This window comes from Melanotaenia boesemani, chromosome 1 (genome assembly GCF_017639745.1).
Source record: "Melanotaenia boesemani isolate fMelBoe1 chromosome 1, fMelBoe1.pri, whole genome shotgun sequence".
NCBI lineage: Eukaryota > Metazoa > Chordata > Actinopteri > Atheriniformes > Melanotaeniidae > Melanotaenia > Melanotaenia boesemani.
In genome coordinates this window covers 28,689,020-28,713,421 of record NC_055682.1, presented here as the reverse complement: position 1 = coordinate 28,713,421, position 24,402 = coordinate 28,689,020, and the positions used below count along the sequence as shown (strand labels likewise).

General features: G+C 39.8%; 1 protein-coding gene across 4 annotated transcripts in view; it reads left to right on the top strand.

Annotated features, from left to right (window-relative positions):
- The window catches only part of myo5aa (myosin VAa), a 50,971-nt gene that overhangs the window by 13,772 nt on the left and 12,797 nt on the right, over positions 1-24,402 (top strand). For 3 of the 4 annotated variants that reach the window (XM_041985358.1, XM_041985330.1, XM_041985349.1), the window contains exons 2-29: positions 843-953; positions 1,906-2,077; positions 2,625-2,769; positions 4,319-4,475; positions 7,251-7,394; positions 9,048-9,129; positions 10,533-10,640; positions 10,823-10,929; positions 11,114-11,379; positions 12,923-13,004; positions 13,126-13,266; positions 15,130-15,255; positions 15,900-15,983; positions 18,778-18,933; positions 19,208-19,305; positions 19,511-19,597; positions 19,833-19,941; positions 20,074-20,285; positions 20,422-20,578; positions 20,721-20,960; positions 21,056-21,304; positions 21,991-22,084; positions 22,214-22,362; positions 22,443-22,556; positions 22,695-22,829; positions 23,416-23,472; positions 23,574-23,801; positions 24,292-24,300. In XM_041985358.1, the coding sequence (XP_041841292.1) occupies positions 843-953; positions 1,906-2,077; positions 2,625-2,769; positions 4,319-4,475; positions 7,251-7,394; positions 9,048-9,129; positions 10,533-10,640; positions 10,823-10,929; positions 11,114-11,379; positions 12,923-13,004; positions 13,126-13,266; positions 15,130-15,255; positions 15,900-15,983; positions 18,778-18,933; positions 19,208-19,305; positions 19,511-19,597; positions 19,833-19,941; positions 20,074-20,285; positions 20,422-20,578; positions 20,721-20,960; positions 21,056-21,304; positions 21,991-22,084; positions 22,214-22,362; positions 22,443-22,556; positions 22,695-22,829; positions 23,416-23,472; positions 23,574-23,801; positions 24,292-24,300 (3,819 nt within the window). Of the gene's footprint in view, positions 1-842; positions 954-1,905; positions 2,078-2,624; positions 2,770-4,318; positions 4,476-7,250; positions 7,395-9,047; positions 9,130-10,532; positions 10,641-10,822; positions 10,930-11,113; positions 11,380-12,922; positions 13,005-13,125; positions 13,267-15,129; positions 15,256-15,899; positions 15,984-17,795; positions 17,799-18,777; positions 18,934-19,207; positions 19,306-19,510; positions 19,598-19,832; positions 19,942-20,073; positions 20,286-20,421; positions 20,579-20,720; positions 20,961-21,055; positions 21,305-21,990; positions 22,085-22,213; positions 22,363-22,442; positions 22,557-22,694; positions 22,830-23,415; positions 23,473-23,573; positions 23,802-24,291; positions 24,301-24,402 lie in introns of all 4 variants that reach the window. The other variant, XM_041985339.1, reaches the window with a different exon arrangement.

Sequence of the window (24,402 nt, the reverse complement as noted above, 5' to 3'; positions counted from 1 at the left end):
AGAAAGAAGTTCGGATGCCTTTGCAAGTGTTACACCATATAAGAAAGGCTCCAAATGGCAGACAGAAATAACAGAAGCTATCACTTTTTGCCTAAAGACATGATACCAATTATGTTGTTTCCAAAGATGGTTTTTAAAAAGTTATCAGCTTACTTGACAAACGACATGTTAGACCATCGTGCAGTGTTAAATGTCAAATGACTGTAAGAAAAACCTTTTTGCCCTGGCAGTTTCTACTAACTTTACAGCAGTCAGTCATCTGAATTTTTAAGGTCACACTGTGTTTTTTTTACTGCTTCAATTATGCCCAGTCGACCCACGACCTCCAGTAATCTTGCAGACGGTGCGCAGCTGTATTTCTCAGACACGTGAGCAGCAGCATTCATCATTGCTTTTCCACGTTTGTGATCATCTGATTGACCCCAGTCACACGTCTGAAGCAGTTTGATAGTGAAGTTTGTGTGTGTATAATGATTTCTGTTATGACTATGCAATATTCACAACTTCATTTATCAGCCATCATGAGCTACTTCATAGTTGGTTCCCACCACTTTGCTGACCATTACGTGCCATGTGCTCATGACTGTGAAAACATAGATCCCAGTGTTCATCCGAGGTCATGCTGTTCAACTGTTAGCAGAGAGGAAGCAAGACAACTGTTCAGTCATCCTCCTTCAGCTGTAACTGAACTGTCCTAATAGAGAACCAGATAAAGGCGTTATCACATAGAACTAAAATTTATCTAAAACATTAAGAAAGTAACATTTTGGTTTTATAGATAGCAGATTCATCATCACCTTTATCTGATCCGATCTTCTTTCTTCTGTTTTGTCTGTTCTCAGTCTGCTCGGGTGTGGATCCCTGATGCAGAGGAGGTGTGGAAGTCAGCTGAGCTCATTAAGGACTACAAAAATGGCGACGGCTCTCTCCAGCTCATGCTGGAGGATGGAACGGTGAGTGATTAATAGACTCTCAACCTGTGATGATGAGAAAGAAATCAGTCTCTCTGTCTCAAGTTTTCTCCTGTTTTTGTTGCTTTCGCTGTTTTGCTTCTTCCACATTAGTAGCTATTGGTTTTACCATTAGGACACAAATGGGACTTTCAAGCAAAGATGCCTCCAAGGAGCATTTTAAATGTGTCATGGTACATTTAATTTGTTCGTTCAGAATACAAACAGCGATCAGTATACAGCTCTTGCTTTTAGCAATCACAAAGAAGCACTTAGTTGCTGGTGACTAAACCATTTGCCACATAACCTCTAGTAAATTAAAATTCATATGATCATAGTTAACTAAAAGCACATACACTGACACGTTTTCAGAGGTTTTCTTCTGTTTGCCTGGTTGTTTTTTTTAATATCTCCAAACTTTTTCAGCTTTCAGTGAAATATGCTAAAAATCGCCAGTGGAAATCACTGCGTTGAAGCAGCCCCTAACTGCATTTAAATCTTGGAAATCTCAATCTTTTCGTGACAGTCTTTAATAGTTTTGCAGCCTTTTTGTAGAAGCTCCACCAGTCCTACAAATTTAAGTACCATGTTCAGGCTAAGAGTGTCCATTTTGGGCTTGGCCAGCACAATCAAAGAGTGGCTGATGCGAGGATTTCTTTAGGAATAAGCTATCTGGAGGTTTTAGTCCTGGTATAGATATTTCTCCTGCCTAAATCTTATTCAGCAGCAATAAATCTGAGCCCAGAAACTGTGCTGGTTTTGCAAGTTCTGTTGGGTCACGGTATCATTTCAATATGTTTTGAACCTTGTTAAATAGATGTGGCCATAGATCATGTCAGTGCTCTTCCTCCTTTTTCCTTAAAGTAAGGTTTCCAAGCGTTGTATTATTGCTCTGCATAGAATAATATCTTATAGGTTATAGCATCTGTTTTGTCTTTTTCGTGCTTTTTCACAGAACATTGAGCACAAACTTGATCCTAAGACAAAGAACCTGCCTTACCTGCGTAACCCCGACATCCTGGTGGGTGAAAACGACCTCACAGCGCTCAGCTACCTCCACGAGCCAGCCGTGCTGCACAACCTCAAAGTCCGCTTCATCGACTCAAAATTAATCTACACTTACTGTGGTAGGAGGGATCTTTGACTTTCTAATAATGCCTGACTTTATTTTATCAAAGTCCCTTTGAATCATCACCTGCTATGGCTGATGAAAGGGAGACTGTGAAGATCTTGCAAAGCATTGATGAATAAGCAGGAGTTGTTGTTAGCTTCCATTATATCTATAGCTTAAACAGTAGAATAGAATAGAAACCCCATTCATCAATGTTTAACAACTGTATGATGTTGGAAAATGGGTAATTTCATACTTTATTAGTTAAACACAATCTAGGGTGTGTGACCTTCCATAGTCTTAGTTATATTTATGCTACAAATCAAGCTCTGTTGCTTGTTTATTGTTTCGGTTCATAATATTAAATACAGTATGTTATGCTTATCAGCTGAGTTTTCTTTCACTGATAGAAATGTGTCACGTTTTAGTCGTGAACTCATGTCTTCACCCGGCTGTAGTTGTCTTTGATGTAGTTTAAAACAATATCATAACCAATAGGAAGTTTGTGCTGTGTATAGCTTCAGATTGGGAGTTAATTTTTTCCATTTTTTTCTGTCTCTTAGGAATTGTTCTCGTAGCCATCAACCCGTATGAGACACTGCCCATCTACGGGACAGACATAATCAATGCCTACAGCGGGCAGAACATGGGAGACATGGACCCACATATCTTTGCTGTGGCAGAGGAAGCTTATAAACAGATGGCCAGGTTTGTGTGTGTGTGTATTACCTGAGCAGCCTTGGTTCAAGTCTCCCTGTTGCTCAGCCCTCCCCTCTCTCTTCAGGGTTTGTAGGTCAAAGATGAGCCAGAAATAGCCTCATGGTGGTCTCACTGTCTCTGTTTCTCTCTTCTTGTTTTTTTTTTCTTTCAACTCACCCACACAAAGACAGAGACACTAGCCAACCAGTACATCTTGTCAACCTCCACTGCAGGGCAACGAGAGAGGGCAGATTGGCAAGCAGCTTTCTGCATGATAAACCACCATCAGAGAGTTTTCAGACCCCCTTAAGTTCTCCACACTTTTCTGTCCCATTCATGTTATAATACATAAATGTTTTTCATCAGCCTACAAGCAAAACTTCACAGTGAAGAAGCGTTCATTAAGTTGCTCTGACAGCTTGAGTGAAATGCCTAACCAGAGCCTAATTGAATTTATTACACACAATGAGGAAAGACACACACCTGTCCAAACAAGGTCTTTCAGCTGGTTTTTGTCAGAGCGTAAAAACAAATGTAAGGTTTAGGAAATTATCCAGATTACTTGTAAAACAAGAATATATATATATAGGCACATCTAAAGATCTGGAGAACAATATAAGAACATTACTGCAGCATTTAAAGTGCTCAAAGACTTTAGCTTCTATAGATTTACAAAGGAAGAGGTTTCAAACTAACAGACTGCAGGTGTGTGTGCACTAACCATCGCTTTGTTAATACAAAAACTTACCAGCTACGAAACACAAGTGGCTTTAGAAAACTCCAGAGACATGACATTACTGAACACTGATGATCTCCATCCAGCCCAGTTGAGCTTGCCAGGTTTTAGGATCATTCCCACAAAGACTTGAAGCTGCCGAGAGCAAATGGGCTTTAATCACGAACTAAATGACGGGTCTAAATATTTACGTAAATTTTTATGGGTTTTTGTTTTTTTTCTGTATTATAAGTAAATTGACAAATGACTCCTACTGCCTGAAAAGATCCAGTCAGTGCTGTTGACATGCATTTTAATACCAGAACCCTTTAAATGACATCTCAGTGTGTTTGTTATAAGTTAGTTTACTTGTCTCTGATTTCAGCGCTATCAGTGAAACCATCATCTTCTAAGACAACATCTCTAATTGAACATGTGTTTACAGAACCTCAAAATCCACATAAATTATATCGGCTAAATATTATGTCACATGTCATCTAAATGTATTCCCATGACCTCATGTTAAAGACCACAACAGGGTTTTCAGACACTAAGAGTTGAAAGGAAACATGACGGGATGCAGAGAGAGTAAAGAGTGCAGTGGATTGAGGGGGTTGGGTGTGTTACCACCTCTTCTGCCTGCAGGCAGTGAAATGATGATGATTGCTTGTGACATCTTTTGTCTACCTGTAATTATTGAATTTTATTAAATTAGTAGTTGTTGCTGTTATTAGTTTCCTTTAATCAGCTCTAACCTAAAACAAACATCAGGTCAAATGTGCCTTTTATGGACTGCAGTTATCCATGACATAGCCGTAACGTTAATGTTGTCTAACCTTGCAGGGATGAGAGGAACCAGTCGATTATTGTGAGCGGGGAATCCGGAGCAGGGAAGACTGTATCAGCTAAATATGCTATGAGATACTTTGCTACAGTCAGTGGCTCTGCCAGCGAGGCCAATGTAGAAGAGAAAGTCTTGGCTTCCAACCCCATCATGGAGGTAAGGCCACCAGTTTAATCTTTGGCCCAGTCCCTTCTGATGTTTAAGGGCCCATTTAGAATTCCTCCTTTTTCCCACCTTTGTGTTTTGTGCTCTGCTGCATAGGTGGAGTGTCTTTTTTGCTTTGGGGATTAAAGGTTAGAGATTATCTAGCTCTTCGAAGAGGCCATTTTGATGGTTGGACGAGCACTACTACTCCTTCCCCAAAGGAAACAGATGCTCTATACTATGGGGTAGCATGAAAAATGCAGAGATAAGTTCAAGGGAATAAATGGGGAAGAAGTTTGCTTCTGCAGAAACGGAAGATGTTATGACCCAATTTTTTTCAGTTTACAGGAAAATTACTGTTCAAATTGATTTATTTTCCCACTGACTAAACTTGTGTAATTACCTCATGTGAATTAAAGCAAACTGAATATTTAAAATTCCACATCTAAATCACACCTTGCTCTCCAGCATCATGCTGTAAATAGCTCTTGTATCACTTATCCTGGCAGTTTATTCATGGATGCTTACTTCCTTGGCACTGTTGATTAATATTCACCATCTTGGATTATTTGTGATTAATATAAGCTTAATAACATGCTCACATCTCCTCTTTTCAACTGTGGCATTTACTGGCTCCTCCCATCTGTGTCTTTACCACACTGTGTGTCTCTCTGGCTTGAGGCTACTCTCCAGTGTCATAGCACAAATCTTATCCTTGTGTGTGTGTGTGTGTGTGTGTGTGTTTGGTGTATTTATTGTGAGGGGTTGGAGAGCTTTCTCTTGTGTCCATATGCCACTTCGCCCACGTCATGCCATCCCCCACCATGTCAGGCCTTTCCAACCACTCTGCGAGCATCACAGTCTTTTTCCTAGCCACCACTTTTTCCCCTCAGCCAATCAGAGACGGGCTGACAGAATGAATAGAGAGCTTTCTTTCTGCATTGCAGTGATGTCACTTCATCCACTAAACCTGGATGCAGAGTAGCTGGTTGCATCAGCCTTTTTCAATTTTACAAAACCTGTCTGTGTGAATGCGCGTGTGACAGGGAGAGTGTGTGTTTTTTCATGGTTTGTACATGTTTGGCTGATGCAGGCAGAGATTGGAATACCTGCCCTGCTAAATGCCTCCTTGTCTGCAGTAAAAGACTGTGTGTTTGGCCTTAACTCAGCAAGAACCCTCTGTGCTCGCACACATAATCTAATTCTGTTCAGCCTGGCTGGCTGTGCAGCTTTGATGTGTGTGCGTGTATATGTGTGTGTTTTTATGCAGCCCCACCCATCTGCTGACAATATCTAGAGGGTTCATTGATCAATGCAGCTTAGAGTATTGAAGTTTAGCTGCTGACTGCAGTTGATTTACTTGCCTGTATGTTTAGTTTAGAAGGAAGTGGTGCACCAATAAACGTGTGGAGGGACAGATATCCTTATTATAGATACATTCATATTATAATGAGATGCAGTACGGTAGTCGGTATGCTACTTTGGTGTTTGGTTTTGTTTTTATTTATAGACTTTTTGACAACTTCTGAGAAATGAGCCTAGTGAATTTACTTTCTTTTTCCATTTGGATTTAAAAACTATGACACTTACACACTGAAAATATAAAACTTTGAGGCAATTAGCTCAGGTTAAATAATGGATAAAGAGAAACTGAATATTCTTCCTCTACCATAACGTAAAACCTCCCGTACAGCTACTCTGGAACTTACTAATCAAGATATTGTAGTTTAAAAACGAAAATCTGCTCATATTTATTGGTTGTAAGCTGCATCTTGCTTGTAACAACAAGTCTGCATGAAGTTGCTCCTCTTTCTCCAACTTTTTAGATCCTTCTAAGAATTTTTTTTTCTTGCAGAAAATCTTTATTTACTGTACAAGCACACTTCTTTCTCTGCTCTGTTGGAAGCGTAATAGAAAAGCAGCACATTCACTGACTGAAAGGCAGCTGACAGAATTGCATGAACAACACATGAGCTAACATCTTTTGGATGGTTGGGCATTTCTTTATGTGAGATTATTTTAAATGTAAATATAGTCAATAAAAAAACTACTGCACAGCTGTTTTATGTGACTCTGGTCTATGATTATTTTGTCAGCATTTATGTCAGGATTTGAGCAGCAGCTTTAAAATGGATTCAGAGTAATTGTGGGTTAACGTGTGAGCTTAATGAGTCAAGTTTTGGTTTCCGTTTTATAAATCTGCTGCCTATCAAGAGGAAAAGTATAATATAGAAGATATATGTGGTTTGTTAATGAAAGTGGCTTTTTTGTTACAGGATTCAGCAGTATGTGTGATCATGGAGAGTTTTAAGAGAAGCAAGTGGATATAAAGGACTGATGCTGACTGACACAAGGCAAAATGCAAATATGTGATGAATATACTCTCAAACTTTAGCAACTGTTAAAATGCTGAGTTGAGTGGTATCAGCTATCCCATCTCTCTCTTTTAAAGAAAGACACTAAGTATGTTTCGTGAATTGATGCAGCAGTTTTAAAAAAACAGACCTCATCCTCCCCCACATAGTTTAATACTGTATCTTGTAGTTTTAGTTAAAGTGCCCCCATCAACACTACCTCACCGAGTTTTGTTAAATTCACCTCACTAGATTTTGAGTTATCTTGGACCAAATGAACAAACGGCAGTGCTCATGCTACCGTGGTATCTTAGGACAACTGGAACTGTGTGTCAATTTGAAGCCAGGTTTTAAGAAAATATCTCTTCCTGAATCATCATCACAATAATATGTGATTTTTTAAGATGTGTGACTTGCTCCTTTTGTTCTTTAGGCCATCGGGAACGCAAAAACTACCCGAAATGACAACAGCAGCCGTTTTGGAAAATACATTGAAATCGGCTTTGACACCCGCTTCCGTATTATTGGTGCCAACATGAGAACTTATCTGCTGGAGAAATCACGAGTGGTGTTTCAGGTGAGCGAACAAATGCACCATCACCTTTGCATGAATGCTCATACACCTAGTTTTTGGTTAGTCTGTTGGACAAAGTTAACCTCTGTAATGTTTTCATTCTGAGCTTAAGGAAGAACTCGTGATTGCCGCCTACCCCTGCACTCAGTTTTATCATGAAGTGACTGGTTTAAAGGTTGTGGAGTTTTTGACTTTTCTTTTAAAATAACCTGATGTAGCATTTTTTAATTCATGCTTCTTGTATCCATGATAGTAAAATTATCTGCTATAGCATCCCAACCTGAACATCTTCATGAATACCCACACACACACACACACACACACACACACACACACACACACACACACACACGCACACACACACATTGGACTGATGCAGGGCGCCATGCAGAGAATAATTTTTTCTTAATGGTCTTGAAAATGCATTTGTGATCCCACCTACTTTAGCTTGTTCTGATGATAACAGAGGTGTTTTTGCTATATGAGTCCTCGGGATCTTTCACTGTTAATGTAATTAAGATTTAATGAAGCACATGTTGGGATTTGATCTCTAGAATCACACTGATTGTGGCCAAAACATCTTCATGTTGGAAGAAGCACCAGTAACCGTAAACCCAAAAACACAAACAAAAGCTTTTTGTTTGCCAATGCTGTCAGAAGAACTCATAAAATCTTAAAGCAGCACACCATAGCTGGCAGACTTGAGCTGGTTTCCTTTGGTGACGTAGGATGTATGTGGCAGTAATTTCCTCTTTTACAACAATTAGTAGGAAAAACAAAAAGCCCATCTTTTTAATTCTTTAATACTTCTTCTTCCTCCACCTCTAATCTTTTACATGTGCTTGCTCAAATTCTTGCACTTTTGTAAAACATTAGTCTCTTTGCCTTAAATGTCATGCTCATCACTCCCATTTATATTTTGTCCCTTTAATTGTTCATTTTCCAACTTCTGTCTTTAAAAGTAATTTGCTGATTAAAATTTTGTTCCTTTTGCTTTTCTGTAACTTCCTCTCATACTTGTGTATATATGCTCACCAGTGCTTACTGGTAAAGACTGGGTGTAGATGGAAAATAAGGATAATTTATGTCTGTGTATCTTCAGATTCATTCATGCACATGCACACTCACTTTGCTGTCATAGACAGTTGACTGTTGAGGAATGAGGATGTTGTCAGAGAAAAGCAATCACTCTCTGTCTTGCATTTCTCCCATGGCTGGTTTCAGTATCCCTCTTTATAAGTGTGTGAGTGTGTGTTTACATTCTATGCTTGGGTGTTGTCTTTCTAATATGGGACACAGGTGACAGGCTTCATTTTGTAACCAGCACAGCAACAGCACATAGCTTATATCTGTTCTGTTGTCACTAGTAATTACAAGGCAGTTTTACATGTTTGGTTTTACTCTTTTATGCTATGATGAGTCAGAAAACCTGTCATGGGGGAACATGGGAGGGTCATAATGCTAGCTGCAGATTAGTTATTTAAGTTATTAAACAGGGAGATTGTAAAGCAGGATCTAATCTATAAGGGAAATTTGATATTTTCTATATATGGTCTGATTTCATCACATGAGTATGTTACAGGTGCATGCTATTTTGCGGGTAGCTTATGTGTTGTTATCTGCCTCCTTACACATGGTCTCCCAACATTGTTCCAGGCGGACGAGGAGAGGAATTATCATATCTTCTATCAACTTTGCGCCTCAGCTCATCTGCCAGAGTTCAAGAATCTAAGGCTGAGTAAGTGACAACACACAGCTGCACCGTGTGTTACTGTGCATTGACACCAGAAGAAAAAAAAAACTGGCTAAAACACAAAATCTTCATTTTAATGTACTAAGGAGTAACGTTTCAGTGTTTTTTAGAGGTGACAAACCAGCACCCAGACACATCTGGACTGATGTGTCTGTCGTCACCCTACCCACCAACAGCATTTTTAAGTGAATTGTCTGACCAGATTTTTCACAAATATGCAGAATAAATAAAACTTTATTCTATCAAAGCCATTCATGAAGTTCTTACCCACTGTGTTTTGTCTGCAGCTGCTCTCCCTAGCAGGAAAAGTGGCAGAATGATGAAAATCCGTCATATCAGAGCCACTGATTCACTAAAGGGGATAAGAGATGTTTAATTGCTTCATCTTTTAACACATGTGCCCCCACCGCTGTGTTCAAGACTTGAAGCTACATTAGAAACTGGAAATGATGCTGAACTTCACACATATGCACACACACATATACACACACACACACCCCTCTGAGCAGCTATGCATAATGTTTTTATATCAGTTCAGATGTATCAGACCATGTTCCTGTTGTAGAAACCCAGCACTGACTCATTGACTCTGTGGTTCAACAGGCTCCCATATAGAGAGCTCCCACTGCGGACCTGCACCTGCTCACCCTGGTCATGAACACACACATATACAATGCTGGCACAGTCACTTACAGCCACTCTGTTGGCTCTCTTCTTCTCTTGCACACACACACACACACACACTCACAGCTGCTGTCTTTTCCTCTCCTGCTGACTTCCTGGCTTCGTTAATAAAGTGGTTGTCACAGTCTTGTCAGTGCCTCTTGTTGCCAGGCAACTGGCCATACCCTAATTCAGTGTTAAATGTCTCTAAAGACATCGAGTGTGGAAAACGTTTGGTTAACACCACTTTTAAACAAAAGTGCTTTTCATTTAATTAATTTCTAAAAACCTCAGACTCTCACGCGGTCTCTGATCTGTGGGTGAATAACATCACTTAAAATCATTCAGTGTCTGGGAATTATTTTTTACATAATAGAACATTACTGTTTAAATATAAGCAAAGGATGGCGAATGATCAGACTACCATAATAAGAAAGTAGAGTGTGAAATATTTACTAGAAAACCTTGGCAGTATTCCCTTTCATTAAGCACCACTTAAAAAAATCTGACATCTAACTTTGAGCTTCTTTTAAAAACTGGTGCATGTCCTTGATTTATTTGAAAGTCTTGGCTTATCTAATCAGGATTTTAGTCATGGCTCCTCGCAAGGTTACAGAGTGTGTTGATTGAGAACAGTCCAGCCTTTATGCTGTGTTTTACCACACCGCGTGTTCTAAAACTTGGCTTATAAAGTGCAAAACTTGATGCTGTCTTTCTCCTCTCAGGTAAAGCCAATGAATTCCTGTACACCAGGCAGGGTCGCAGTCCTGTTATCGATGGTGTGGATGACACAAAGGAGCTTTGCACTACTCGCCATGCTTTCACACTCCTGGGTAAGATGTGCACTCTAAAATAAGACTCTGAAACTGAAACTGAGGATGATAAATATTCTACATTTATGAAATGGCACTTTGTATTTGCTAGGTTTCACAAGGCAGCACATATAATGCAGTGTGTGTGTGTGTGTGTGTGTGTGTGTGTGTGTGTGTGTTCGTGTGTGTCTCTGTTCATTCAGGTATTAATGAGTCCTATCAGATGGGCTTGTTCCAGGTTTTGGCTGCTATTCTTCATCTAGGAAACGTTGAGATAAAGGACAGAGATTCAGACAGCAGCCTTATTGCAGTGAGGATACAGTTTTTGCTTCGAGGGGGTTGGGTGCATGTAACACAAAGAATTACACATTTTTTATTTTTGTTTTCTAGATTATTTGGAGGGAATTCTGCAGCTTAGTTGTTCAAATCCTTTTTTTTATATTGGGGGTTTTAACGGATTTGAGATGATTGAGGTTTACTTTTATCTCTTTTAGCCCAATAATTCACATCTGACTGCGTTCTGTGAACTCGTGGGCGTGACCTACCAGGATATGTCCCAGTGGCTGTGCCACAGGAAGCTGAAGACGGCCACAGAAACTTATATCAAGCCCCTCCCTCGCCTCCAGGCCACCAACGCTCGCGATGCCCTCTCTAAACATATCTATGCCAAACTCTTCAACTGGATTGTAGAGCATGTCAACAAGGCTCTGGTCACCAACATTAAACAGCACTCCTTCATTGGGGTCCTCGACATCTACGGGTACGTCTGCGTGGCAGTTTGTGTGTAGTGGGATCGGTTTCAGAGAGCAACTAATTAATCTGAACTTTTTAATGTCATTCTCTCAGTAAAGTCATTTACAATTGTGTTGTGGGATGCTTTTAAAGGAGTGAAACAAAAAGGCTCTAAAGAGGTTGTTGGTTAAAATATTATAAAGGTAATTTAACGGTGGATGAGGATGGAGATGCAGGAGTTAGTGGTAAATTAAATGTAAAAAGCTTGATCACAATGAGGCGCAGCTAATGAGGCTCTTGTCTAAGATCCAAGTGATGCTGCTTGCCTTACCTGAGCCTGATGTGTGCAACCTCTGGATTTTATTTACTTTAGTTTGGCAAAATAAACATTTAATGTATTATTAGACATACTGTAAGTGCAGCAAACACAGATTCAACACAGAGATACACCAGATGTCTGTTTTATGGAATTGCATTCAGTAAAATATTTCTTGAAAGAGTATATAAAAAATTCTGTACTAACAGCTGACCGCTGCATTTTCAGTTGACTCATTTACATTTTACAATGAGACCTGGAAGTGGAACATCATGCATAGCAAAGACCCATTTACAGACACATATGATCTCGCTTTTCTTGTTTTACTAATTTAGACACACACTTGTTAAAGGAATCATATCTGGAGCAGCTCTACATTTCTAGCCTCAAGGATGTGAAATTCCTCTAAATGGGAATATTTGCTTTCTCCCTCAAACTGATCAGTGTCAAACAAATGAATATTCCCCTGTGCAAAACCATGTTCCCCCCAGAAACAAACTTCAACACTTTTTAAACAATTAAAAAAAAAGAAAAGCATCTGACATTGTGTCAGCAAGGTGTTAAGCATTCACAGGTGAAGCTGTTATACAGACATGACGTGCCACTCGTGAAGGAGAATCAAAACACAGTGGAAAGAGAATTTTACTTAGATTTTACTGTATGAGCAGTTGTCAATGATTTGGGTCTTCTGGTGAAATACATCATCCAGAAAACAGAGTACATAAAACTCTGATGCTTTTTTTTTTTTTTTTTTTTGTAGGATTTATAGGGTTCAGACAGCTCTTTTCATAGCTTTAAGGGTCATTTTTACTCATTTAGGAACCTTCATAAACACAGAGTTTGAACTCTTACTAAGGGACTAGTCCCAAACCTGACCTGACTGGCTCAGAGATGTGACTGCACTAGCTGACTTATCCCAAACATATTCCATACTTTGTCAGTGGTTCACCAGTGGCTTCCATGTTCATACTTGGGTCTAAACTAGTCTTGTAATGTTGCATTAGGGTTATTTTCTGTTTTTTTTGCCTTTCTTGTGGTAACCACAGTCCTAAGTATAAAAAATGTGGGTCACTCCCTTTATTATATTATTATTTATGAAGAGAGAAATGCTGTCTCAGTCTGCTGGAGTCCTCACTCACTTGGTGATTTAATAAGAGACAGTTCAAATGCATTAAAGTTGGTGAGTCCATGAATGTTAATGTTCATTAGTCAATGAAAAGATGTTCACCTGGTTTACTTCATTCTCTCTCAAAAGGTTTGAGACATTTGAAATCAACAGCTTTGAGCAGTTCTGTATCAACTATGCTAACGAGAAGCTCCAACAACAATTCAACATGGTGAGCAGCCTGTGTTTCACCTGCTTAACTGCCCGTTACACAGAACTACATGAGAGAATATATTTTGTTGTTGCTGCAAGTTCAAAACTAAGTTCCCCAATCTGTGTGTTTGTGTGCACAGCATGTGTTCAAGCTAGAGCAGGAAGAGTACATGAAGGAGCAGATCCCCTGGACTCTGATTGACTTCTATGACAATCAGCCCTGCATCAACCTTATAGAAGCCAAGATGGGCATCCTGGACCTGCTGGATGAGGAGTGCAAGGTGAGCATAATCATCAAAGGGATCTAACATAATAAAATCAATGCAGAAAGCAGTATCATAAGTTTGCATTCACACTTTTTATAACTTACTCCCAAGAACAATTTTTCCAAATATATTCCTAAGAAACATTTGGCAGAAAAAACCCAGAATGAAATGTACCTGCCCTTCTACAAGACTGCATCGTAGCATCAGCTGCAAACTGCAAGATACAGCTGAAAGTGTTTAACCCCTTCCTGAGCTCTTTGCGTGTTTGTCAAACTTAAATGTTTAGAGTCAAACACATTTAAATATTAGTCAAAGATAGCACAATAAACACAAAATGCATTTTTTAAATGAAGGTTTTTAATTATTATTACTGGTTGCCCACCTAACAACTGTTTTCAAACGTTTGCGATAACATGTAATGAGTCTTTTACAGCATTGTGGAGGAATTTTGGCCCCCTCATCTTTGCAGAATTGTTGTATTTCAGTCACATTGGAGGGTTTGAGCATGAACCGCCATGCAGAGGTGGACTTGCTGGTGGGTTTTGGATCATTGTCCTGCTGCAGAACCAAATTAGTTTCAGCTTGAGGTCAAGAACAGACGACCGGACATTATACTTTAGGATTTTGTAGTAGACAGAATTCATGGTTCTATTTATCACAGCAAAACGGCCCCAGAACATCACACTGCCACCACCATATTTTACTTTGTATGATGATTTCTTTTCTGAAATGCAGTGTTACTTCTTGCCAGGTGTAAAAGTTAAACTTTTGTCTTGTCAGTCCACAGAGTATTTTTCCAAAAGTCTTTGGGATCATCAAGATGTTTTCTGGCAAAATTGAGACGAGTCTTATTGTTCTTCCTGCTCAGCAGTGGTTTTCATCTTGGAACTCTGCCATGCAGGCCATTTTTGCCCGGTCTCTGTCTTATGTGGAGTCATGAACTCTGACCTTAACTGAGGCAAGTGAGGCCTGCGGTTCTTTGGATGTTGTTGTGTCTTTTGTGACCTCTTGGATTAGTCGTTTCTGCGCTCTTGGGGTAATTTTGGTCGGCCGGCCACTCCTGGGAAGGTTCGCCACTGTTCCATGTTTATTTTACCATTTGTGGATAATGGCTCGCTCTGTGGTTTCCTGCAGTCCCAAAAATTTAGAAATTTCCTGACTGATAGATCTCAATTACTTTCTTTCTCATTTGAATTTCTTTGGATCTCGACATGATGTCCAGCTTTTGAGAGTCTTTCTATTAATTTCACTTCGTCAGGCAGGTCCTATTTAGGTGGTTTCTGGATTGAGAACAGATGTGGGAGTAATCAGGCTGGTAATCAGGTATGGCTAGAGAAACTGAACTCAGGTGTGATAAACAATTTCAACAGGGGGACAATCACTTCACACAAGGTCTATGTAGGTTTGTATTTATTTTTTCTCCCTTAATAATTAAAACCTTAATTTAAAAACTGTGTTTGTGTTTACTTGTGTTGTCTTTGACTAATATTTTAAATAACTTTATAAAATGATAATTTACAGTGGAGGTGATATTCTAAATTATGATATTGGGAGTAGTTTTGGTTAATACTGCTGTCACTTCAGGTGTAAAGAGCAAACAGTATTAATCTGCACAATGTACATACTTTTAAAGCTGAGCCAGGTCTAACAATCCCAGCTTATCTCTCTTTGTCAAGGTCATTTTTACACTGTTGACATTTGAGGTAGGCCCAAGTGCTGATACTGTTCTAGGAAAACTTGCTCATATTTTTACACTTTGTGACAACAATGATAGAAACAGTTCAATCTGTTAAATGTGGAGCAAGCACGATAGATCTATTTACAAGGAGATGGGTTTTATTCAGCATGTTTTATGATTGTTTCCTCTGTTCCTTTCAGATGCCTAGAGGCTCAGATGACTCATGGGCTCAGAAACTGTACAACACCCACCTGAAGACTTGTTCTCTGTTTGAGAAGCCCCGTATGTCCAATCGCGCCTTCATCATTCAGCATTTTGCAGACAAGGTGGGCCTGTCAAAAGTAGTTGTTTTTTTTTTTCTTCTGAGTAAACTTCATTAAATTCTTACTAGTGATGTCTTTAAAATTCAAGTTATGTGATACATACTATATACTGACTTAAGGCTGAAGTGTCTGTGTGACATATTTTGGAGATAGTTAAAGACAGGATGTGTTTTTCTGTTTGTTTTTGGTCTTTCATAGTTATTTTTTGCAATAAAGTGTGTGTTCGTGCCATGTAATTGACTTCAGAGTTTAGGGTCTTCCACTGAGGCACTATTTGATGCAGTCATCTTTTTTTCTCATCTGTTTTAGAACCACAGTTTAAGGTTACAGATAAACAGGTCAAGGACTAAATCACATCCTCCCCAAGAAGTCCTCTGATGTTGTAGATGGTTACCTTGGAAACATATATGATCAGGCATTTGCAATCATTGATCTAGCTGTATTTTTAGAAATACTCATTAAGATTTTGTGTTGTGGACTTGCCGTACTGCAGACCTCGCTTTGTCTGTGGACTTTATTTGGACTTAAACACAAGATAAAAATATTATTCTGTTTAGATTTATGGGCATGGTTCATCTGGGTACAGCTGAGGGAAAAAAATAATCTTCTCGGTTGTAACACAAGCCGTTCTGTCTCGTCTTGAGCAGGTAGAGTACCAGTGTGATGGTTTCCTGGAGAAAAACAAGGACACGGTAAATGAAGAACAGATCAATGTGCTGAAGGCCAGCAAGGTGAGACACAACTTTACTGCCATTTATGCAGCCAAAGGCAGATCATAAAGACGTTTCTTTTAAGCCTTTTGAAAACATCAGATTATAAGCAAATTAATCAAGATTAAAGAAAAAGAAAGAAAACTCATAGTTCCCGCAAAGTAAAAACACCAGCACTCTGCTGAAAAATAAACTGTGCAGCCACACATAAACCTGAAGGCTCAGGGAAGCGGCTCCCTCCACTGGCCATGCGAGGATGGTGACGTAAGCAGTGATGAGAGAGGCTCAGTCTGCTTTTTCACAGATGTGTGGATTTTATTTTTATCTTAAGTTTATTAAAAAGCTTTAACTTTTTTAAAAAGGACTTCAGTTAGCTGTAAAAATACTGTAATATTTGCTATCAGTTCTTATAATGTATATGTATCAGTGTATGTGTGACCCAACTCAAACTCGCTGGCTTAATGAGAAACTGGTCTGAGATCCAGCCTTGCTATAAACACACATGTCTTTTAAGTCTAATTTAGTTTGATCATATCTGAATTGGCATCACATGTGTGTGATTGTGTGTTCTGGTCTTTGTTCAGGATCACTATGTGGTGCTCCTGTGTCATAACAAACACAAGCCTTTGAAATCTCATTGCTATTTTGGCTCCACACACACACAGATACACACAGATGATGACAAAGTGTGTTTGTCTTCAGTACTCACAGTAACCTTTGGCTGTTCTTTTATAGCACCAAGCAAGAACACAGTTGGGTAAGAGTTAAAATTTAGACACCGGCTGCTTGAACCTCTAACAAGACTTTCTAAATGTACACAAACACACACTCATGGCTCTTAAACAATTGGTATTAAGGGATAATCAATTCTTAATGAGATTTAGTCTAATTAAGTTTCTTTGTAGTTCCCTTTCAAGCTTATCCCATTGTGTCAGTCCCTGTTTGGTTTTTACAGAGCGGATGTTTTGTACTTTACTGCACTTTGACAAGCACATTTAGTCACATAGGGATTAGATTAGGAATTTCTTTTAAACATATTTGGGTCTGTCTTTATTTATCACCAGATGACCACGTCTTAAACCAGCCTTCAATGTCAGAGAATTTCTATAAAAGCATTTTATGAACATTTAACTGCGAACTGATCGAAGATGTTAAAAATAAAAAAGATGGGGATCTCAGGGTTGTGGGTCCCTTCTCCTAAACCTTGACACACTGTATAGCATCATTCAGCACCATCTCAGCATCTTTTGGAGCTGCTGCTCTCAACGTATGGTATCATCCAATATAGTGTTATGATTTCTGCCTGTTTTAATAAGATCTTACTCTCCTGTTGAAGTTAGATGTAATACTATTAATATTTCAGTTTTACAATGAATTCAACACTGGAAGAACATTTTATTCCTCTCCTTGTGTCTGCATTTGGACCTGCAGGACATGCAGGAGTTTGCATTCATGCTGATGTTTGCTTGATGATTTCCCATGATGCCTGTGATACAGGAATTTAATCAGTAACAACATAAATTCCACCATGTGGGCATCTTCCTACCACAAATATGCATGTTTGGAAGTCAGTGGAAATCCATCTTAAATGTTTTTTTGGGGGGTGAATCATGTTTTCTTTCATCCATTCGGCTTCTTTAGTTTTCCTGGTTTTCTTTTTTCCTGAGATGAGTTTTATAGTTTTGGATGGAGATGATCATGATTTTGAACTTTTGGGGTTTTGACATTTGGGTTTCCTTTTAATGCCATTGTATTTCTTTGTCACTGTGTCTCCATATGTTGTCCATGTATGTTTGGTTGTGTCCTCATCATGACAACCTTCCCCGCCTGCAGAAGGTAAACAGAAGCTGGGTTGCCTGTAGCTTTTCATTTAGCTCTTTTCTTTCCTCCTTATTCGTCTCTCTCTCTATGTGTGGCTCTGAGTTATTACACTCTTAACAGCACTGAGGGGTATGAAGTTGAGTGTGTGTGTGTGCGTGCGTGCGTGCGCCTTTGTTTGCTGCATGGGGAGCACCAAAGGCATTGTGGGAGAAGAAGGGACAATAAGAGATGAAGGAATGAGAGTATTTTTATCTATTAGAGTGAGGCTGAGAGCAGGCCGCATGTAAAGCCTCTGTGGCCGTCCTGCTTCATGATGCTGGTTAGAGAAGCAGCATGGCATCGCTCTAAGCACAGCAGGAGGACCTGAAGCTGCAGATATAACCCAGCATCCTCCTCATATAACCTCAGCGTTATATGGAACATGAATGTGTGTATTGTTCATGGTACTATTTTTGTCATAACACCATGGCAACATGTTGCCATTACTGTCATATATGACCTCTTTATCTTCTCATATATGACAAAACAATAACCTTTTCATTATGTTTGTTTCTCATTGTAACAACTGAGTGAATTTTTAAAACTAATCAACAAATCAAGTGACATTTACTCACCCATTAAAGCAGCTTTTTAGCTGTTTGCGTGGAAACGTTGAGATTAACTCTGGCTGTGTTTTTAATTCAAGAGTATTACACTAGTTTGTTGAATATTATTTTAAGTAGGTCATAAATATAGTGTTCAAAGTGACAATTATATATCTGCTTGCTTTCTAAGCCTGTATGCACCATTCCCAAGAAATCATAAAGCATGGCTAAAAAGATGAGACTGTTAGAAAAAGTAGATTTTCAGTCGAGTATGGTATAAGGTAGCTTCACAAAGGCTTATTTCAACACGGTGGTGAAAATGATTAACTTTTCTCTCAGTAATTTAAAAGAAAAAAAACTTTCATGTCATCAGATTTTCTGTTTGACTGTAAGTGGGCTGCTATTCCCAGTTTGACCTTCTGGTGGAGCTGTTCCAGGATGAGGAGAAGGCGACTAGCCCCTCTGGTCAGGCCCCTGGCACCGGAGGCCGAACTCGCCTCAGCATCAAACCCGACAAGGGCCGGGATACAAGCAGCAAGGAACACAAAAAGACCGTGGGGTGTCAGGTAGAAATGTCACCCTGAGTGAGGGTGTCCTTATACAGTCACACGTCTGGACATCTAGGCCTTGTATTAAAGACCAAATATCACATGAAGACAAGCCTGCAGTTTAAATAGCGATCAACTATAACGATTAGCATCTCAGCTAAATAATATTAATTCTGGTTAAAATATAGTGAACAAAATTATGACAGTAAGGTTAACTATGGAAAACCAGTTCTTATGCTCCATTTTAAATGTATGATAAAATTATAATAATAATGATGATGATATTTTATAGTTTCGTAACTCTCTACAAATGCTGATGGAGACTTTGAATGCAACCACTCCTCACTACGTCCGCTGCATCAAACCCAATGACTTCAAACTGGCCTTTTCGTGAGTCTCTATTTTTCTCCATTTTTCTCCAGTTATTCGTGATTATAGATTTTGGACATTACATTAGAATCTGTAATAAATAAATTTTTAAGTCATGTTTAAGATATTGTCCTTGATGTGTAATGGAGTGTGCTGGACCTTAGTCACCATTGTTCAAGTGCGATTCACGGCAGCCATATTGACTGTAGCAATGTGTTGATTGCAGGTTTGATCCCAAACGTGCAGTTCAGCAGCTTAGAGCCTGTGGTGTCCTAGAAACCATCCGCATCTCTGCTGCCGGCTTCCCGTCCAGGTACTGATGAATCCCAGCAGCTGTGTCAAACGTTCATCATCTCGTTTCTCCCTGGAATGTTTTAGAGTGGATTTAACGACTTCTCAACAACAGCATGCATCACGCGACTGTGTCATATTTAATTCAGACAGAAAAACAGTAAATCTAGGTGTTTGCCTCTTCTTATTACCTGAAGAAAAAGTGGGAAAGTCAATAAAAAGCTTTCATTTTTTTTTTATACACTTGTGCATGTCAGGTGGACATACCAGGAGTTCTTCAGCCGCTACAGAGTGCTGATGAAGCAGAAAGACGTGCTCGCTGACAAGAAGCTTACCTGCAGGAACGTTCTGGAGAAATTAGTTCAGGTCGGAGAACATTTTTTTTTTCTCTTTTTAAGAAAAAAAAATCTACATTTGACGCATGGAAATAAATCCTAAAAGAAGTCAAAGATTTCTGATTTTACTGACCCATTTTTGGTCTCTGTTTTGCCCCTCCAGGACCAGGACAAATATCAGTTTGGTAAGACTAAAATCTTCTTTCGGGCCGGCCAGGTGGCTTACCTGGAGAAACTGAGGGCAGACAAGCTGCGTGCTGCATGCATCCGCATCCAGAAAACCATCCGCTGCTGGCTGGCACGAAAGAAGTACCTGCGCAAGCGCAGCGCTGCCATCACCATCCAGAGGTTCACCAGGGGATACCAGGCTCGCTGGTAAGTGGCCTCTCATGATGTTCAACCTGTACAGTCAAGCAACATGTTAATTGTTTAATGTCATTTGCCTCAGTTGCTGCATTTGAAAGATTTTGCAGGAAAAGTTTTGCTTAAACAAACTTTTCTTTCTCTACAGCTTGGCTAAGTTTATGCGGCGTACTCAGGCAGCCACCATTATCCAGAAGTACCAGAGGATGTACGTGGGGAGGAAACGCTACAGGCAGAAGCAGGCTGCTGCTCTGGCCATGCAGACTATCCTCAGAGCCTACATGGCCCGCCAGAAGTACCAGGCGGTAAGACATGAAAAGCTGTTGCACAAAAACACTTATTTTGTGTTTGCATGTTTTCCTTTTTGGCTTTGAATTAGATTTTCTCTAAAATCCACTTTTTATTTCTAATTATTCCTCTGACTTCTAACCATCTGTGTGTCTTCAGCTACTGCGGGAGCATAAGGCAGTAATAATTCAAAAGCACATTCGTGGATGGTTGGCCAGGTGCTGGTACAAGCGCTGCCTCGAGGCCATCGTCTACCTGCAGTGCTGCATCCGCAGGATGAGAGCCAAGCGAGAACTGAAGAAGCTGAAGATCGAGGCTCGCTCTGTCGAGCACTTCAAGAAGCTAAACAAAGGCATGGAGAACAAGATCATGCAGCTACAAAGAAAGATCGATGAGCAGGTGATTTACCAAAGCTGTTGCCCCTATCTTTTATAACGTGTTGTTTTTCTTGGTCAATTCTTAAAGTTTGTTTTTGGTTCCTTTTATACTTGTAGCACAAAGAAAATCGTACAGTCAGCGATAAGCTCGTTGGCCTGGAGAGTTCATATGCAACAGAGAGCGAGAAGATGCGAATGGAGCTGAGCCGGCTGCGTGGGGCAGAGGAAGAAGCCAAGAAAAAAGCGAGCCAGGTGTCGTCCCTGCTGGAGGAGCTGGAGAGACTGAAGAAAGAACTGAGCACCACACAGCAGGAGAAGAAGACCATCGAGGACTGGGCACAAACCTACAGGGACGAAATGGAGAAAGTAAGTAAGGATCTAGTAAAGGCATTAATCTGTTTCCCTGATCCTCCATCTACCTGTGAACAGGGGACACATTTATACATATTATACATCTCAGACTGTTTATTAGACATATTTCTCTGTAAATTATTTGTGTTTTGGCTTTCCAGAAACATTTTTCCATCTCAGTTTTACCAAACTATCTATAAATAATCCCATAGATATAAAGCAAAGATAAATACCTCATAGAATCTTCCACAGTTCCTCCATATGTATTGAGTCTTTATTTTGGCATTTGAGAAAAACAGCTTCTCCCTGATTTAGGAGCCAAAGCGAACCAGAGGCAAAAGAGCTTTTGATGGGTTCAGAGGGCATTGTTGCCCCAGGGCAGGTGAGGACAGGAGAGTAGTTTTGTTAGTGAGGTAGATGATGTGCTAGAGCTGTGTGATTAACTCTAGTTTCTTCCCCTTTGATGTCTCCCTTTCGATTATCGTCTGGAGATGAGTGAAGTGACTTTATAAATAGATGAAGTTCTCGAGTGTTTTCAGTTGCCCTGTAATTAAAGAGACTTTAGTAACATGTTAGAAACCTTAGCTGTATAAAGCAAATGTTACACACATTTAGTTATGCAAGACAAGTGTAATCTTTTTTATTCAGTTTTATTCAAGATCGTTACTGTCAGCAGCTTTACAGAAGATATGTGTGTCTAGATGGTGTCCGAGCTGAAGGATCAGAATGGCTTACTGAAGACGGAGAAGGAAGATTTGAACAGGTTGATTCAGGAACAGAGTCAGCAGATGACAGGTATGTGTTTCTGCACACGTCTAAATTACATCCTGCAGCGTCATTACTTTGATCCAGACATGCTGAATGAAGCAAAATAACTAAACAATACTTGCGGTATTAACGTGTCCTTTTATGTTCTCCTGGCAGAGAAAATGGCTCGTGCGATCGCTGCGGAGACTCAGCAGCTGGAGACGGATCTGAACGAGGAGCGCTCTCGCTATCAGAATCTGTTGACAGAGCATCTTCGCCTGGAAGAGAAATACGACGACCTAAAGGAGGAGATGGCTCTTTCCTCGGTGAGAAGCACACGCAACCTGCACTTTAAGTCCGAAAGACAACATGAGTGTGTTGTTTCTCAATGTTCTTGTGTTTGCAGAACGTCTCCAAGCCTGGCCACAGGAGAACAGACTCCACCCACAGCAGCAACGAATCAGAGTACACCTACAACTCAGAGTACGCCGAATTGGAGGACGGTTCCCGTGCCGGAGAAGTAAGGAATTGTCTTTAAGAAAAGTCATATTCATTAACAAAAAAATCTATTAACTGTATTCTTATCATGGGAACTATGTCTTTGATTAAAATTTTACAAAGTATGTAGGGTGTGTCCTAATATCTCTTCATCACACAGGATGTCACACGAGGAATGGACACCTCACTGACTCTCAAGCTGCAGAAACGTGTAACAGAACTGGAGCAAGAAAAGCAGTCGCTGCGCAACGAGCTGGAAAACAAAGAAGACCAGTTCCAGCGGGCTAGAGCCAGGGTACGGTCATGTTGTCTATATATATATATACAGTACAGACCAAAAGTTTGGACACACCTTCTCATTCAAAGAGTTTTCTTTATTTTCATGACTATGAACATTGTAGATTCACATTGAAGGCATCCAAACTATGAATTAACACATGTGGAAGTATAGTACATAACCAAAAAGTGTGAAACAACTGAAAATATGTCATATTCTAGGTTCTTCAAAGTAGCCACCTTTTGCTTTGATTACTGCTTTGCACACTCTTGGCATTCTCTACTCTGTATATCTCTGTGTGTATATATGTATATGTATATATATATATATATATATATATATATATATGTGTGTGTGTGTGTGTGTGTGTGTGTGTGTGTGTGTGTGTATATATACACACACACACCCAGGAACAGGTTTGCAAGCATACAGTTACACATGATCAGCACCTCAAAGGAACATTTCAGATAAAACATAATAGAAAATAGAAAAGTTGTGCTGCCCTGGTGAGACCATCCCTGTCAGTGCTGCTTTGTGTATCTTAGGCTTTATCTCAGTCCAACTCATCCCTTCATGTATCATGCTGTTTTCCTTCATGTTTCAGGATAATGCAGAGTTTAGAAAGGCTCGTGGAGCAGAGCTGGAATACGAGTCTTTGAAGGTAAAGAGTCAAACAAGAGGGAACTCATATGAAAATCTATCCTCCATACATTAGATGTTTATGGTTGATACCATCTGACACTGAATTCTTTCACCTCTCAGCGTCAAGAGCTAGAGTCAGAGAACAAGAAGCTGAGACATGACCTGGCAGAAATGAGGCAAAGCCTGCTGGGAAATGCAGCTACAGGTGCCGGGGCACCTGGCTCGCCAGCTTACAAGGTGCTTCTGGACCAGCTCAATGCTTCCTGTGAAGAACTGGAAGTACGCAAAGAGGAGGTGCTGATCCTGCGCTCCCAGCTGGTCAGCCAGAAGGAGGCTATGCATCACAAGGTAGAGACATTTCATCTCCTTTGTCTTATGTCTCTAAATGGAGAAATCCAGGAAGTGGTCTATTTGTTTGCATGTACTTGTTTGCAAGGGACTCATAACTTGAAAGCTGCAGGTTGAAGGATGGTGCAGCGCTTGCTTTCTTCCACCTTCTTACATTTGTATGTTGTTTGACTTGCATCATGTTGTGGTTTTTAGCAAGCAATCCCAAAAATGCAGAAATCTTTCCATCCCTGAGAGTTTTTTTTCTGTTTAGCAAGAAATTCTGGTTTATTCAGTTATGGTTAAGTTTTCATGGGTAATAGTACTCATTGATTACTTCCATGCATTTATTAAAAGACAAAGGATAGACCAAAGATAATTTTACTGAGACTTGAACTAAAATCATGCAGTAGATCATTGTCACTATCTGCTGCCAATGATTTCACTGTCCCAGCAGTGTGTCTAACTATCCTGTCTCCACCTTCCCTCCTCCATTCATGCGTTCCCACAGGATGAGAAGGTACAGTTGAAAAATTGCCTCATCCATGAGTTGTTGTTTTTTTTGTTTTTTTTTACATCCTGCTCTGTTCTGTGTGTAACATGTCCTTAAGCAAGACATCTA